The sequence below is a fragment of the Daphnia pulicaria genome, chromosome 8 (genome assembly GCF_021234035.1).
Source record: "Daphnia pulicaria isolate SC F1-1A chromosome 8, SC_F0-13Bv2, whole genome shotgun sequence".
NCBI lineage: Eukaryota > Metazoa > Arthropoda > Branchiopoda > Diplostraca > Daphniidae > Daphnia > Daphnia pulicaria.
Window position 1 is genome coordinate 11,894,440 of NC_060920.1, and position 16,662 is coordinate 11,911,101.

Here is a 16,662-nt window from a genome sequence, read left to right on the forward strand (position 1 = left end):
TTCCCAACCTCTTTTCCTTTGAAAAAGAGGGGACCACCGGACCAGAGGCCAACAGGCAAAAACAGACGCTTTTGACACACCACGCAGGTACGAAGGGTGGGGCATGAGCCTAATATTAGTGATGTTTTAATTTTCCGTCAAGTGGTTTGATTGCCTCAGATTGATTGGGCTATTTGTGTTGTTCAAAATAAAATCAAAGTTTATGAAATGAGGGCAATCTTGGTTATCATTTCCTTGTGTTCCTTCTCCTATGCAGGTGAGTCAAATTTGCAATCATGATGTGGTTAGATGTAGCAGTTGTTACATTGCTCAGATTTTTAATTTATAAATTATTTATCCATAGATGTTTGTATCTATCCATTGATCAACGAACAAACAAGAATCACAGCCACTTCATCTATGCCTGGTAGAGGTCCAGAGAATGCTAGATTACTGGGTATGTGTTTTTTGAAAATCAATTCACCGTCTTACTAATCCCTATAGAGGTGTTGGTTTCAGGTGCCTGGGCTTTATAGTACGCTTTGGGGTCTTGCTACTCACACTCTTGCTTCTTGTTTCTTTTTAATGAAATATTTATTTCTAGGACTCTTTTAAATGCTGAGAATGAGCAAAAATGAGGTCCGCTGGGCCGTAAACATTGCCAAATGGAGGCCTTGTGGTGTTGAGTGGTCAAATGCATTGAGTCTCATCCAAGAAAAAGAACAAGAACGAATATGCAGATTCACCTTTAAGAGGGATGCCAAAGCCTCCTTGGTTGGTCGCCTTATGTTACACAAGCTCATCCGTGAAACCCTGAAAATTCCCAATGAAGAGATTCACTTTGAAAGGACAGAGAAAGGGAAACCCTTTCTTCCCAAGTTAGCCCTGCCTTTTCACTTTAACGTATCACATCAAGGTGCCTACACTGTTGTTGCGGCTTCGTCTTCCACTGAGTTGTTGGGGGTAGATGTCATGCGTATCGATGTCGAAAGGTTTGAGGAAGAAGCCAAACTACAGGATTTTTTTTACACGATGAGACGCCAGTTCACCAGCCGAGAGTGGACGAATATCCGTAATGGAGACCGGAAGGAACAACTAAAAAACTTCTATCGACATTGGTGCTTGAAAGAAAGTTATGTCAAAGCCGTAGGGGTTGGCATTGGTATGAACTTGTTAAGTCTCGACTTCAATGTCACCCAACCTTTGACCGGCATTGTCACCTCCACTTTACTTGAAATCAATGGAAAACCTGAAGATTCTTGGAAGTTCGAAGAACAGCTTTTAGATGAAGAACATTGCGTGTGTGTTGCTCTCAAATCAGCCAATAGTGCCCCTCTACCGTTCGAGTCGGTCAAAATAGATGATTTGCTACTGCCTTGCCCAGAATTGCCCATCCATAAACACTGGGCAGCAGATTTTGATGCGAAGGAAGAGGAACCTCAGATCTGGCGATGATTCCCTCACCCCCTTCATTTTTATTTTATTCTCTATCGGGTGGAGGCCTTTTCTTCTGTAGTTGCTTTTTTCCTATACTAACCCAATAAATAAAGTGTCAAGAAAAGAATGTGGAATTGACTTATCAAGATGACTCAATTAGGCGGAAGTGCATGGACGGCGAAAAATCAAGACTTCAGCCAGTATCTTACACTGGATCTAGGCGATATCATGAACGTGACTGGTATAGCTACGCAAGGTCGTAATTCCCCCAAAGAGTTTGTGATGGAATATGGCATCAGCTACGGCTCTAACGGGCTTGACTACGCAGACTACCGTGAAGTGGACGGCAGTACAAAGGTATCCCACCCCTTCAACTATGTGTTTGTGACTAATGCACTTGACATTTTTTTAGGTTCTACGGATTCATCATTCACTGAATAATCTTCGGTTTTCGAGTTGCTTTTAATCCGACAGTTTTTTTTTTAAATCATAGGTTCATCAGCTTGGCAAGCGGCCATTAATAATTATTATCAATCCATAACGGTGCAGCTGGATGGTAGATACAATATATGCGCAGTAGCCACGAAAGGCAGACAAGGGTCCTCCGAATTTGTCTCTGAATACTACGTCTTATCGTCGGAAGACGGATATACTTGGTCAACTTACCAGTCAGATTACGGACAAGATCAGGTCCAGCTTAGCAGTCGATTATTTGTGTATTTTTTTTTTTTTTTTTTTTTTATTCGGTTTTTGAAAATCTTTAGTTACTTATTATTGCCTTAATTTTTTTATTTTTTAGTTACAACCCGACATTATTAGATAGATTCTGCAACCAGTACCAGCATTATTCATCTCGTCTGACCTTGTTTATTTCTCCGTGTTTGCTTGCGTTATTTTATCTGTTGTTGTATTCTTCTGACATCCCGAAACTAACTTTTATTCTAATACTATTCTAGATGTTCAAAGGTAACACGGACGGAGATGGGATCCGGAGAAACCGTTTTGAAACGCCCATCGTCGCACAGTACATCCGCATAAATCCAACGAGATGGAACGATCGTATTTCCATGAGGGTGGAACTTTATGGCTGCCCTTATGTTGCTGACGTACTTTACTTTAATGGCACGGCTCTTCTCACGCGCAATTTGGAAAATGACCCCATCACGTCACGGAGAGACAGCATTCAACTTCGCTTCCGTACCAATCGAGCTGATGGAGTTCTTATTTACAGTCGTGGTAGCCAAGGCGATATTTTTGCCTTACAGCTGGTTAACAATAGAATGCTACTAAACATCGACCTGGGCGCTGGCCTGCTGACCAGCCTTTCAGTTGGCAGCTTGCTCGATGACAATCTTTGGCACGATGTAAGAATCCTCCGTAACCGACGCGAAGTTATTTTTACTGTCGACCGCGTTATGATCCGAGAAAAAGTGAAGGGAGATTACGCTCAACTGGACCTTAACCATAATTTCTATATTGGCGGTGTCCCCAATATGCAAGAAGGCCTCGTCGTGACTCAGAATTTCACCGGTTGCATTGAGAACATGTATTTGAATTACACCAATGTAATCCAGGCCGTCAAGGACTATCGGCATGAAGATTATTACAAATACCAGCGAGTTCAAGCCCTCAGCTCCTGCCCTCAGGAACCTATCGTGCCTATTACTTTCCTGACTGCCAACTCTTATGCCAAATTACCCGGGTACGAAGGCGTTAGTTCCCTGAACTTATCATTAGATTTTCGTACTTTTGAAGAAAATGGACTTCTTGCTTACCATCGTTTCACGTCTCCTGGATTCGTGAAACTATTTATTGAAACCGGAAAAATTAAAGGTAATTGTCTATTGTTACATCTGTAGTAGAATCAAAAGATGTAATAACTAATTTTCTTTGGCTATTGTAGTTGAAATTGCTGCCGAAAATGTGCCCAAAGTTACCCTCGACAACTTCGGAACGGATCTGCTCAATGACGGACGTTGGCACAAAGTTATCATGACACTTTCAACTAATTCCATGGTGTTGAGCGTCGATGGCCGCCCAATGAAAACTGTACGCCTCATGACTTTCCGCACAGGATCGAGCTACTTGATTGGTGGTGGCGTTCCCAGCTCATCTGGTTTCATTGGCTGCATGCGCCAAATCAATGTTGACGGACATTACAAGAGCCCACTGAACTGGAAAGACGAAGAATTCTGCTGTAAGGGTGAAATAGTCTTCGATGCCTGCCAAATGGTTGATCGCTGCAACCCCAATCCTTGCGAGCACAGAGGAGTCTGCAAGCAAACATCCGAAGAATTCTATTGCGATTGCGCCGGAACTGGTTACGCCGGAGCGGTTTGCCACATGTCAGCTAATCCTGTCTCTTGTGAGAGCTTCCGACAATCCGGAGCCAATGCCAGCCCTGTTGATATCAGCATTGATGTTGATGGAAGTGGTCCGCTACGTGCATTCCCTGTCACTTGCGAATTTTTCAGCGACGGCCGAACATACACCTACGTCGGACACAAGAATGATCAAACAACGGTAGTTAACGGCTTTGAAGCGCCTGGTAGCTTCGTTCAAGACATTGCCTACAATGCTGATGTTGACCAAATGGAGATCTTGATGAACCGTTCCTACACCTGTCGCCAGCGTCTCCGCTATGAATGCCGTCGTTCACGTTTGCTCAACTCACCGTCACCGGAAACGCAAGAATTCCGTCCCTACAGTTGGTGGATGTCGAGGCAAAATCAGCGAATGGATTACTGGGCTGGCGCGCTTCCCGGCTCGCGCAAATGCGAATGCGGTATTGACGGAACTTGTGTGGATCGCACCAAATGGTGTAACTGCGATGCTGCGTTGGACACTTGGGCAGCTGACGAAGGAGAAATTTTAGACAAGGAATACCTTCCTGTACGCCAATTGCGTTTCGGAGACACTGGCACTCCTCTGGATGAGAAAGAAGGAAAGTACACTTTAGGCCCACTTCTTTGCGAAGGCGATGTCTTGTACGACAATGTGGTAACATTCCGTGTGGGAGATGCCACCATCGATTTCCCCACCTTCGATATGGGTCACAGTGGTGACTTGACTTTTGAATTCAAAACCACGGTTCAAAATGCTGTGTTGATCCATAGCAAAGGACCGAGCGATTTCATCAAAGTGTCCATTTCTGGTGGCGACACTTTACAGTTTGAGTATCAAGCTGGATCTGGAGCTCGTACTGTAACTGTCGAAACATCCAACAAGTTGAGCGATAATCAGTGGCACTCTGTTTCTATCGAGCGTAATCGCAAGGAAGCTCGTATGATTGTTGATGGAGCTTTAAAGGTATTTCATCACGTTTATTGTAAAAAAAATAGTGTGAAATTGCATTAAAGTATTTTTTTTTTCTAACCAGTCGCAAATTCGAGAACCTCCTGGACCCATTAGGGCTATGCTCTTGACTTCACCTCTTGTGGTGGGTGCCACTGTCGATTACCGCGATGGATTTGTTGGTTGCATGCGTGGCCTAATGGTTAACGGCCGTCATCTTGACATGAGAGCTGCTGCTCTGGCTGGTCTTTACGGTATCGGCATCGGGTGCACGGGTAAGTGTGACAGTAATCCGTGCCTCAACAATGGAACTTGCCACGAGAAATACGACAGCTATCATTGCGACTGTCGATTCACATCATTCAAAGGTAATTAAATTCTTTTGGTCTCTTTGGTTTTATAACAATTGTTAATGGTTTTCTTTTAATTTTCAGGTCCCATCTGTGCCGACGAAATTGGTGTCAATATGCAGAGCAATTACATGATTCAGTACGATTTTGCTGGATCATACAAATCGACGCTGTCTGAAAAGATTCGTGTTGGATTCACTACAACAGACCCCAAGGGAATCCTTATGGGTCTTTATTCTGACATCAGCAAGGAATATCTCACATTGCAGGTGTCAAATAGTGGCCATCTGCGTCTGGTTTTCGACTTTGGGTTTGAACGTCGTGAAATTATCTTCGAGGACCAGAATTTCGCTACTGGCCAATTTCACGATGTGCGGATTCGACGTGAAGAATCAGGCACTCGGGTTGTAATGGAAGTTGACAGCTACGAACCTCGTTCAATTACTTACAAGATTAACCCTTCGGCCGACGCCCAGTTTAACAACATTCAACATCTTTACCTTGGACGAAACAAAACTATGGCCGAAGGTTTTATCGGCTGCATTTCTCGTGTCGAATTTGATGACATATATCCACTCAAGTGGCTATTTCAACAGAATCCTCCTCCAAATATCATGAAGGAACCCAGTTCCATATCAGAGGATTTCTGTGGCATTGAACCTGTCACCAACCCACCGGATGTACGAGAGACGAGACCTCCTCCCATCGTCGATGAGGACAAACTACAAGAGTTTTATCCACCAGCTCATTCCGCTATTTTGGGCGGCATTTTAGCTGTCCTCTTCATTGCCCTTGTTTGTATGGCCATCCTAATCGGACGTTATATGTCTCGCCACAAGGGAGATTATGTTACGCAAGAAGACAAAGGAGCAGAGTACGCGCCAGATGAGCATTTTGCCGTCATGCAAGGAGCTACAGGTCATCAAGTTCAACAAAAGAAGGAAATTTTTATCTAGGCTGTGTATCATTTAGAAGAAAACAACAATTGGAGCGAAAGTATGATTTTTTGGATGACTGACATGTTGTCTTGGTTGATCCTTTTCCGTCCCTTTCCGTGAATCTCACGTGCAGTTTTTTTCCCATTTTATAAGCCATCACGTTTTTATTACATTCACTTTTTCTCCCATAATTTGATTGTGATCGCCAATTCCATTTTTTCTTATCTCTTTCATTACATTAGGTGACTTGATGTGGTTGTTGTGCATTGTCGATGACGAGGAAATAGAATTCTTTTGTTAACTGATTTCATTTTTGTTTTTATTCGGGAAACCAATTCAAAGAGGAGTTGGAAATTTGGAATCACGTGGTTTCCTTTTCCGGTTACGCAATGAACGCCTCTACGCTCTCTGGTGTTCTACTTTCTAATCATGAAAGCAGACGGCATTATGACTTGTTATATTTTTATTGTGTATTATAATCTGATCGTGTCAGTGTGATTGAAGTATCGGGCAGTCTGACACTACTCTATAAACCTGTGGAGGAGTGGGTGTGTTTGTTCAAACACAGCTTTCCAAGTCCTTGGATAGTATTGTTCGACTTGTCAAACAAGAAAGTAAAATTTAGTTTTTAACTGTAAAACTCAATTAATGTCTCACGTAAATGTTTTTTTTTTCAACTAAATTAGAATGGACGATGCTATTGATGTTATGGGGGTTACCCATGATGAATCCTTTAACTCAGCAGAGCAGACTCCCTTACTTTCCCACAGGCGACTGATCCGTAGTCTGAGTAGTGTCCAACCTCCAAACCATGCTGCCCTGCGTGTACCCAGAAGACATGTGTCAGAACAAAGTTGGACACATTTGAGTGAATTCATTCATTACGATGAACCTGCTCAAACACCTACTGAGGAAGATGAGGAACAAAAATCCCACAGAACTCTAGGAACAATTGCTGGAGTATTTAGCCCTGTTTCTTTGTCAATGTTTTCAGCTCTTTTGTTCCTTCGAGTAGGTAAGATTAAATATAATACTTCAGTAAATGATTTTCAAGTCCCTAATTCTTATTTAAAATCTTGAACAGGGTTTTTGATAGGCCATGCAGGGTTACTAGAGACACTACTTCAATTTGTAATTGCCTATACAATACTGGTTTTTACTGTTACATCGGTATGTGCCATTTCAACAAATGGAGCCATTGAAGGAGGTGGATGCTATTTCATGATCAGCAGAACACTAGGCCCTGAATTTGGGGGTAGTATTGGTACCCTTTTTTGTTTAGCAAATATAGTAAGTTCTGCCCTTTACCTCACTGGTGAGTATTTGAATGTGAATCAATAATGTGAATCAATATGTAATCATTCATTACTCACTATATTCAGGTTGTGCTGAAGGACTTGTAGAAAATTTTGGACCATCAGGTATGTAATAAATCAAACTATTTTCGTTCTAAATCACTTAATAATTTTGTCAATTTAAACAGGCTATCTCGTCGATGGAGCATTTCCCGATGGTCGTTGGTGGCGATTTTTGTAAGACAATTTCGTTATTTAGCCACACTTATATTAAATACTTATATTAAATTACATTTATATTTGTAACTGTTTAATAGGTACGCTTCTACAATAAATATTGTGAACATTGTAGTTTGCTTGATTGGTGCCGCAGCGTTTGCTAAAGCATCTGCTATAATTTTGGGTGTTGTGATAATTTGTCTATCGGTTGTACTCGTCTCGTTTTTAGCCCAACCAGCTTTTGAGGTAAAATTTTAATTTTTTAACTACGTATATGTAGCTTTTTTCTTCTATTTCATAGCATCTTCAAATCTTTATAGGTCCCGATACCCGAAGCCAATCATCTAGTACAGAATGAAACAATTAAAGTGAACGGCAGCTTCACTGGGTTAACTACATCGGCTACATTTTATGGGAATGTGTGGCCCAATTATGGGCAGGATTATACTTCAACGGACGGTACACTCGTTTCTTTTGCAACCGTGTTTGGTGTGTTGTTCAGTGGAGTCACTGGAATCATGGCCGGTGCAAACATGTCGGGCGAACTCAAAGATCCATCAAAGAGCGTGCGTATTACAATATCTATATTACTATATATATTACTATATATTGCTATATATACTATATACATAATCTATATACATATATTACAAATCTCAGATTCCGCGTGGAACTTTGAGTGCAGTCGGTTTCACTGGAGTCGTCTATGTGATCCTGAGTCTGCTAACAGCTTCCACCTGTTCCAACTTTCTCTTGAAAAATGATTATCTCTTTATGATGGTAAAATTATCTTTTCAGTTAAACAAACTGAGTTTAAATTGAATTGATTACAAATTGAGTACAGGGTATCTGTGTATGGAAACCTTTCGTAACGGTGGGTATCGTCACGGCTACTTGGTCGGCTTCGCTCAGTAATCTTATTGGATCTAGTCGAGTGCTGGCCGCTTTAGCAAGAGATGACATATTTGGTAAAATAAAATTTTCTTGCGAAAAATCATTGTTTAATTACTTTTAGTAATGATGAAAATTTAAAAGGATCCGTGTTGAAACCCGTTCTTCGAGGAACTTACAAAGGGAATCCTTGGTGCTCTGTGCTAATTGTAGCAACTCTTGTCGAGTTCTGTCTTTTGATTGGATCTCTCAACGTTATCGCTCAACTGAATTCAGTTCTGTTCCTTCTTTCCTACTGCGCAACAAATTTGGCTTGCCTTATGCCCGAACTTTCATCCGCACCGAATTTCAGGTTCAAACATTTTATTTTTATTTAGCTACGCCTTCTTAATCAAATTGACTTCTTTTTTATAGACCGACATTCCACTACTTCTCCTGGCACACTGCTCTTTTAGGACTCACAGGGACGATGGTTATGATGTTTGTTATCAATCCAGTCTACGCATCCGTTTCTCTGCTCCTCTGCTTGATACTGATAATTATGCTCCATTTTTTCTCTCCCGCACGCACTGCGAACTGGGGATCCATTAGTCAAGCCATCATCTTTCATCAGGTTTGAGCTTAAATTTGAATCAAACAAGCTGATTTCTTGCGTATTTTAAAATTTTGTTTTTCCCAGGTGAGGAAATATCTATTGCTTCTTGATTCGAGAAAAGATCACGTCAAATTCTGGCGTCCACAAATCCTTTTGCTGGTTAGCAACCCTCGTTCTTCCATCCCACTCATTTCCTTTGTGAATGCCTTAAAAAAGAGTGGCCTTTATGTTCTAGGTAATTTTATAAATCTAATGTCTCTCTGATCATAGTTACTGAACAACCTTACAACGAACATAGGTCATGTAAAGATTGGAACTGTTACTGATCCGGATTCCATCACCACGACGGCAGAACACACCGCTTGGGTTGATTTAATTGAAAGACTGAAGATTAAAGGATTTGTCGAAACAACAGTGTCACCAACAGTTCGTGAAGGAATGCATCATCTGATACGTTTGTCAGGATTGGGAGCCATGAAGCCAAATACCATATGCCTAGGGTTTTACGACAGTCATCCTCAAACAGATTTACTGTACAGGTATGCATACAGCCTGAACCTAGTTTTTTGGATGACTAGACTTAAACCGTTTTCAAACTCTTTGGCAGTTTAAGAAGGGAGAGCGTGTCTAGCTTAGGAGCTGACGCCAACCTATATCCAGTGCGCGATTCCAATCGCCATCGTTTCGTGTCACCAAGCGAATATGTAGCCATGGTGAAGGACATAATCCGTCTGCAGAAAAACGTCTGCCTATGTCGACACTTTCACACGCTAGATTTCCATTTGATTACAAAGTATTTTCGTCGTCTTCAACTACTTAATGTATGCACGAGATTTTAATCAACAAATCTTCGAATTTTTTAGTCAAAAGAAATCCATGTACATGGATGTCTGGCCGATGAACCTGTTTGGAGGACAATACTCTGACGAATTTGACACGTCCAGCCTCTTCCAACTTCAACTGGCCTGCATTTTAAACATGGTAATACATAGTCTACGTGATACAAAGAATGCCAAAGTCATTTAAAAAAAAAATTCTTAGGTTCCCGTCTGGAAGGATCTAGAGCTGGTTGGTAGCGTATTGTATATATTGTATAATATATTGTATAATATTGTATATTGTATATTTAGCGTGTATTCCTACTGCCTACGCCTGAAAATGAAGACGAGACTCTGCGACGACAGCAACGATTGCGCCGACAACTTAAGGAGCTTCGAATTAAGGCTCGCGTGGTGGTGGCGTCCTACAACACAGCGTCTGACGGCCAGCAATCATCAAACAGTTTTCAGGTTAACCGTCTCCTTCTCCAAAACTCAACTAATAGCGTGGTAGTCTTCCTTTACTTACCTCTTCCTCTTCCGAACCAAAACGACGAAGAATACTTGTCTTCTCTTTCGACCATGTCCGATAGTCTACCGCCAGTTTTATTTGTACACGGAATCAGTCCAGTGACGTCGACCAACTTGTGAATTTATTTACCGAAAATTCCCTGTACGCGTTCTTTTGCCATATTTTATTTCTTTGGCCGAAATGTTTTACAAAGTTTTTGTGTCATCGTTACACTTTTCACAATTACTTTTCCCAACAGCCGTTTGTTTTCCTGATCGCCCTTCAAGATCGTTAGAAAGACTCGTGTTGTATTTATCGATAAACTATTTAAAAATGAAATTGTTGATCCGCCTTACGTTCTTTATGTTAATATAGTCTTTACGCGTGTTTAGCGCACCTGTTTGGTGGTGAGATCGTTCTGCATCTTGATGGAAACACTAAAGGTAGCCAATTAAATTCTTTTTATTTTCCCAAGTTTGTAAGGATTTAAAAATCACACAGCAACCAAAGTAAGTATAAGTTTAAAGCACAGCAATCTTAAGTATAATTAAAAAATGGAATAAAAATTGTCGTAGAATTTGTTATAGGCATCCTTCTTGCTGACAACAGTTTTTCAAATCGTTCTTTTTTAGCCATATGTCGTTAATCGTACTCTCTTCCGTATCAAGTTGTTGTTTTTTAACTCTTAGAATATTTGGTGAATCAAAGGCTCCCAAATACGAAAACGGACTTTCACATGTTGCAGCTTCTGAATTTTGGTAGCCAATTAAATTCTTTTTATATTCCCAAGTTTGTAAGGATTTAAAAATCACACAGCAACCAAAGTAAGTATAAGTTTAAAGCACAGCAATCTTAAGTATAATTAAAAAATGGAATAAAAATTGTCGTAGAATTTGTTATAGGCATCCTTCTTGCTGACAACAGTTTTTCAAATCGTTCTTTTTTTGCCATATGTCGTTAATCGTACTCTCTTCCGTATCAAGTTGTTGTTTTTTAACTCTTAGAATATTTGGTGAATCAAAGGCTCCCAAATACGCAAACGGTTTTTCACAGACTTTAGCTTCTGAAATTTTGGATGCCTGTATCATTTGTGCATTTTCTTTTTTCAATTTGATTTTGTTGAATTCAGCTTTCATACTAGTAATCTTCGCATTATTGGCTTTGATTTGCTCAAGGAGCTTCTTCTTTTCCAAGTCTGAATTAGCAATATCTCGAGCATTATTGTCTCGAATTTCGTTCAGCAATTTGCTTTTCTCATTTACTAAGGCGATTCCATTTATCCTTTGCTCTTCCAGTTGTGCGGTAAACTTATCCTTTGTCTCTGTGAGGGTTTTTCGAAGCTGTTCCAATTTTTTAACCCCTTTTTCAACCTCTTCTGCTGAAGATTTTTTTGAGGGTTCAAGCTCTCTATTTCTTAACAGATATTTTTCATATTCATCCTTAACATTTTGCAACTTGATTTCTTCGTGTTTTGACAGAAGCTCTTCAAGCTCGAGTTCAATTGCCGCTTTAAAATCGTTTGTCTTGCAGCCATCTGAAAATAATACGTCCGCTTTACCAGCAGGTTCATCCTTATTTTTAATTTGCCTGCGATGTCTCTCGTATTTAGCGCCTGGCTTTATCTCTACCGCCTTTTCCTCCATTTTTCTGGCTCCGCTCACACTGGGCTTTTTGTCAAACATTAAATAAAAAATCAGTTATAGTCAACAACCCAAAATTTAGAATTTCGCAAGGATGTTTGATACTATTTTAAATTTTCACAGTGATTAATATCAAACATCCTTCTAGTATTTTAAAATATACTAGTAGCTTTGATGGAAATCGTACAGGCTAGAGGTCAGAAAATGGAATCAAAACTTACCGAGGGGTCTTTTCCGTGAAAGAAACTAAATAGCTTGCTAGTAGTCATTACGGCAACCAAGATCACAATGGATACGGTAAGTTTCAGCCAATTATGTTTACTCATATTGCCCTGTGTTACGTTTTCTAAATTTAAGATGTTAACATATTGAAAATGATTAAATGCTTAGCTTTTATTTTTGTGATTAGGTACAGTACCTGATCGAATAGCAAAATGTGACCGTCGATGATGGCTTGAGGTAAGCAACTGAACCTAATATATTATTTTGGTAGATTTGAAACATTCAATTTGAAACATTCTCCAATAACCTCTGTATCGAGTTTAATGTAGCTTTAAAGGTTGAGATCGTGCCTTTTTTCCAATAGTGAAAGATATGGTATTGTATATCGCGATCGATATCACGAATTTCGTGCCCTTAATGCGGCCAGCTGCAGGTCGCCCTAATCCGTGTAGCATAGACCCCAATCCGTGTAGGGCGTCTCTTGAATAAGGCAAAGCCCCGTCGGCTTTACCGGGCTTTACGTTGTTACGTAGACCTACTTAGGTAGCGTGATGCGTATTCCTCTTTTCAAATGACGTAACATGTGTCTTTGCTGAATAAATGTGTATTGCAGTTAAAGATTTGATCATTGCTATAATAGTATAATACCCACGGGTACGGGTACTATAGCTCTGGTTTAATGATACCACCTTTGCTACTTGATTCCTTTTGTATCGTTCAATCTTGGTTATGGGACCGAGTTCGTGCTTATTTCCCACAATGGTGTAAAATTGAACTGCATATTGCGATCAAGTGGCGAAATACGTACAACTTTTTTGTTTAGGTGAAACCATAGCTGCCTTGCCTTGTCTTGGATTCTACTGCGAAATTTGAAATGTTACCCGAAACATTTCAGGATCAGAAATCTAAGCTGCGCAGCATTTAAATAAACTTAAAAAAATAGATTTTATTATCTGAAAAAAAATCTGTTAAGTAAAATTTACCTCACATCCTAAAAAAAAATCACGACATGTAAAAAAAAAAAAATAATAATTCACGGAAACAAACTTTGGGTGTCGGCAAAGTGCAGGGTGCAGGTGCAGGTTGGACGGGGGGTAAAGTGCGGAGTCTGGAGTGCAGGGTGCGGCGTGTGGTTGGTGGGTAAAATGCAGGTCCATATGCCGCTCACAGAAAGTGCAGGTTAGGTTTTATGTCTTTTAAAAAAACTGGTGGTGTACTAATTTAATTACAGTGAAACTTTTTAACTTTTACTTACTTTTTTTTAATTTTTATTTCGTTAAATTTTGAAAAGTTGTCAATACCATGTGGCTGCCTTCTGCCACGCTGAAGATGTAAAAAATTACTGCGCCAAACGTTTTGGTTTTGCAGAATTCACGTTGACAACTTTTCAAAATTTAACGAAATAAAAATTAAAACAAAAATTTTCAATGTAATTAAATTAGTACACCACCAGTTTTTTAAAAGACATAAAACCTAACCTGCACTTTCTGTGAGCGGCATATGGACCTGCATTTTACCCACCAACCGCACGCCGCACCTTGCACTCAAGACTCCGCACTTTACCCCCCGTCCAACCTGCACCCTGCACTTTACCGACACCCACAAACTTTCGCGTTTCATCACTAGATGGAGGATTTGATTTGGTAAATGGTAAACAAAAAGTACTGCTGAACTTGGAACATACTTGAAGGTGCATGAAGGTGAAAGTGAAAAGGTGTTCACATGTGATTGTATTTTCCGTAAGCCCTATCAAAGAGAAATCGTAAAGAATTCGTTTTTATTTGTAGTTTGGTTTATATTTAAGAAACGTGTAAAGAGTAAGTTAAGATAGTCAGTTTGTTGTGTGTTTAAACTCTGAAATATTTGTAAACATAGTTATCTTATTTCTTTAATGTATAGCTATTTGGTCTTAGAATTTTAATTTTGCACAAGGAATCTGCATTAGAACATAAATGTTTAGTTATGTAAGGTGTGTTTCTAGCCAGGAGCCACACAAGTTTTGTGAGTTGGTAAATTTTACATGTGACTATCGGAGAGTGAATCAATATGACCTCTTTGGTTTGCCTTCAGTGTCAGCATGTGAGTAGGTTCTTAAATATTACCTCTCCCAAAATTTATAGATGATTTTTGAGAAAAACTTGTTAACTCATTGGTGAAATGTAGCCTCTAACAACAGAGTTAGCAGATTGCATAACCCTGTTTGCTACGATATTCAATTGTGCAATGACAAAACTTCCTTTCACTGACCTATAAATGCTTTGAAGTTGTTTTCTGTTGTTTACACTCTGATGGGCTTTATTTGCACATTGGTAAAATTTAAGTATACTGCATATATGCATATATGGTATAGTGATATAACCAGTATTTATTTGTATGCCAGTTGTTTTAATCACTTTTCATTACAAATGAAACAGAGATGCCAAGCGGATCAATTAACGGACATGGTCGGGATGAAGACAGCAGTGGACCTGTGGCAATTGTTGCCTTTGGCAACGCATTATTAGACATGTCCATATCTGTTAAAGATGATTCTCTGGTGAATACAGCTTTTTATACTTTATCCGAATACTAATTAAACCCATCGTTTGACGTAAATTACAATAGATACACAAATACGGATTGCCCTGTGATGCTCAGATCGAGGTAACCAACGAACAACAGGGATTGTTCTCCGAAGTAATTCAAAAGTATGCCCTCAAGAGCGTTATTGACATTATAGTGCAATTTAATCAATTTCTTTGTGTTTGACCTGCAGTTACCCAGTTGAGTACGTGGCTGGCGGTAGCGCTCAAAACACGGTCCGAATCCTTAGCAGATTAATCAAAAACCAATGGCCGTCTTACGTGATAGGCAAAATCGCCCACGATCCGGCTGGCATCATCCTTCAAAAGTTATTAGCTCAGGATGGCGTAAGAACTCGGTGAGTCTTACGTACTTTTTTAACAAAATCAAGCGAAAATATTTATTTTTAATCATCCATTAACCCTCCCAGAAAATAAATGTGTTTCTTTTTCCGACAATTCAGATACGTCTTCGACGAAAAGTTGCCGACGGGCTGTTGCGTGGCCATTGTCCGTCCTGGCGGCACGCGCTGTCTGGCCGCAAACATCGGCGCAGCCCGTGAGTTCAACAAGGAGAATTTCGTTGCCGACATGATGGACTTGATAGATCGGGCTCGAATTCTCTACGTCGAAGGATTCTTCGCTAGCCACAGCCCAGACGTTGCCATGGCCGCGTTAAGCCGCGGCCATTCTCGAGAAGGTCTGGTCCGAGTCGTCAGCCTTTCAGCTCAATACATTTGCCTCCAGTCTCACAGTCTATTAAGGTACCCGACTACTTTTTTTAGGATATTTTATTTAAGAAAAGAGGAAAGAAGAAGAAGAAGAAGATGTAAATAAATCTCTTTTTTCCTCGCTATTGTGTTTGGGTTGGGTTGTTGTGCGAGGGCGATTCGACGGCCGCTAAACCTCGGCTAGGCCATCTTTCTTCATCAAATATGAAGGAAGATCTCGGCGGCCTCTATACAGCGGCTGCTCGTCCAGCTTCGTTAATTGAAACCCATCACTAATGGAAGCGCACTTGTGGTTTAGCTTTGTAGTTTAGTTACAAGTCCGGCTATAGCCTCCTTTTTTTGCCTCGCAGTTGGCTCCTAACTGCTATGGATCTTTTTTGGGGTTGCGTGCTCTCTCTTTAAATCATCATGCCGGGCTTACCATCTTGCATTATTTACTCTTCTCACGTATATATATATACATATATACCGTTGCCTATTTGTGCTGCAGGCGGCTCCTATCCTACGCCAATCTTGTCGTTGGTAACGAAGACGAATTCCGTGCCTTGGCCGGCCGCGCTGGCCTCCTGCTGGTTAGCTCCGCCGAATGCGAATCCATAGCCTCCGTCGCCCGCAAAGTTGCCGCTTTGGACTATATCTCACCTGTGAATCAATTCAAGTCTTGTCGCCTCTCGGATTTTCAAGGTTTTTTCTCTTATCTTCTTATCTTTTTTAATTTGATCAATGACGGGAATGTTGAATTCGCAGGGTCGACGGAGGCGTGGGATTGGTCGAAACTGAACGAGAGATTGGCCGTGGTGACTTGCGGCGCTTCGGGAGTGGTTTGCGCTACGCGGTCCGAGTCGTGGCTATTCCCGGCCGAGAAGCTTCAACCGCATCTGGTGAAGGACACGACAGGAGCCGGCGATGCTTTCCTGGCCGGTTTCTTTTCCCAGCTCCTCGTTGGCCGACCGCTGGACGTTTGCGTCGCCACGGGTCAGCAAACGGCCCGGATCGTCATCACTCAAACTGGTTGCCGCCTCCCCGTTTGATCTCTTTTATCGAACAAGAAAGAAAAAAGACAATCGCACGACATTTTTCGACAGTATTATTATTACTATTATTATTATTTCGTTTTGTAAATAGTTGGAAATGTGTTCCAAACAATTCAGGATGGAAGAGAAATAGATCTATTGATTACA

At 40.7% G+C, this 16,662-nt stretch overlaps 4 protein-coding genes across 14 annotated transcripts; 3 read left to right on the forward strand and 1 right to left on the reverse strand.

Moving 5' to 3' along the window:
* The first annotated feature begins 61 nt into the window (after nt 1-61).
* LOC124310865 (neurexin-4-like) lies at nt 62-6,303 on the forward strand. Of its 2 annotated transcripts, none has more exons than XM_046774965.1 (7): nt 62-256; nt 344-436; nt 1,577-1,773; nt 2,373-3,249; nt 3,320-4,725; nt 4,796-5,078; nt 5,145-6,303. In XM_046774965.1, the coding sequence occupies exons 1-7, from the start codon at nt 208-210 to the stop codon at nt 6,014-6,016; spliced, it is 3,777 nt and encodes a 1,258-aa protein (XP_046630921.1). In that variant the 5' UTR covers nt 62-207; the 3' UTR covers nt 6,017-6,303. The 2 variants fall into 2 exon arrangements, with proteins under 2 accessions (XP_046630921.1, XP_046630923.1); XM_046774967.1 differs by lacking the exon at nt 1,577-1,773 and adding an exon at nt 1,910-2,106.
* Nucleotides 6,304-6,416: 113 nt separating this feature from the next.
* Nucleotides 6,417-10,666, forward strand: LOC124310920 (solute carrier family 12 member 9-like). 2 transcript variants are annotated; one of them, XM_046775078.1, is made up of 17 exons: nt 6,417-6,612; nt 6,685-7,013; nt 7,083-7,313; nt 7,381-7,419; nt 7,482-7,530; nt 7,611-7,758; nt 7,833-8,078; nt 8,173-8,292; nt 8,357-8,480; nt 8,548-8,755; nt 8,818-9,016; nt 9,083-9,233; nt 9,297-9,537; nt 9,606-9,791; nt 9,862-9,979; nt 10,040-10,066; nt 10,129-10,666. In XM_046775078.1, exons 2-17 carry the CDS (start codon nt 6,686-6,688, stop codon nt 10,465-10,467), a joined length of 2,754 nt encoding a protein of 917 aa, XP_046631034.1. In that variant the 5' UTR covers nt 6,417-6,612; nt 6,685; the 3' UTR covers nt 10,468-10,666. The 2 variants fall into 2 exon arrangements, with proteins under 2 accessions (XP_046631034.1, XP_046631035.1); XM_046775079.1 differs by lacking the exon at nt 6,417-6,612 and having other exon boundaries at nt 6,909-7,009.
* On the reverse strand, nt 10,507-13,198 carry LOC124311341 (myosin type-2 heavy chain 1-like). Of its 3 annotated transcripts, none has more exons than XM_046775791.1 (4): nt 12,386-13,185; nt 12,189-12,313; nt 11,398-11,994; nt 10,507-11,082 (listed from the first exon to the last, which is right to left on the reverse strand). In XM_046775791.1, the coding sequence occupies exons 2-4, from the start codon at nt 12,291-12,293 to the stop codon at nt 10,909-10,911; spliced, it is 876 nt and encodes a 291-aa protein (XP_046631747.1). In that variant the 5' UTR covers nt 12,294-12,313; nt 12,386-13,185; the 3' UTR covers nt 10,507-10,908. The 3 variants fall into 3 exon arrangements, with proteins under 3 accessions (XP_046631747.1, XP_046631745.1, XP_046631746.1); XM_046775789.1 differs by lacking the exon at nt 10,507-11,082 and having other exon boundaries at nt 11,116-11,994; nt 12,386-13,119; nt 13,173-13,198; XM_046775790.1 differs by lacking the exon at nt 10,507-11,082 and having other exon boundaries at nt 11,116-11,994; nt 12,386-12,440; nt 12,497-13,183.
* Nucleotides 13,199-13,805: 607 nt separating this feature from the next.
* On the forward strand, nt 13,806-16,662 carry LOC124311248 (adenosine kinase-like). 7 transcript variants are annotated; one of them, XR_006909772.1, is made up of 8 exons: nt 13,813-14,268; nt 14,604-14,725; nt 14,794-14,876; nt 14,945-15,109; nt 15,215-15,514; nt 15,972-16,165; nt 16,229-16,565; nt 16,633-16,662. XR_006909772.1 is itself a non-coding variant. In XM_046775661.1 (7 exons), exons 2-7 carry the CDS (start codon nt 14,606-14,608, stop codon nt 16,510-16,512), a joined length of 1,146 nt encoding a protein of 381 aa, XP_046631617.1. In that variant the 5' UTR covers nt 13,806-13,889; nt 14,604-14,605; the 3' UTR covers nt 16,513-16,662. The 7 variants fall into 7 exon arrangements, 6 of the variants coding, with proteins under 6 accessions (XP_046631617.1, XP_046631613.1, XP_046631614.1 ...); XM_046775661.1 differs by having other exon boundaries at nt 13,806-13,889; nt 16,229-16,662; XM_046775657.1 differs by having other exon boundaries at nt 16,229-16,662.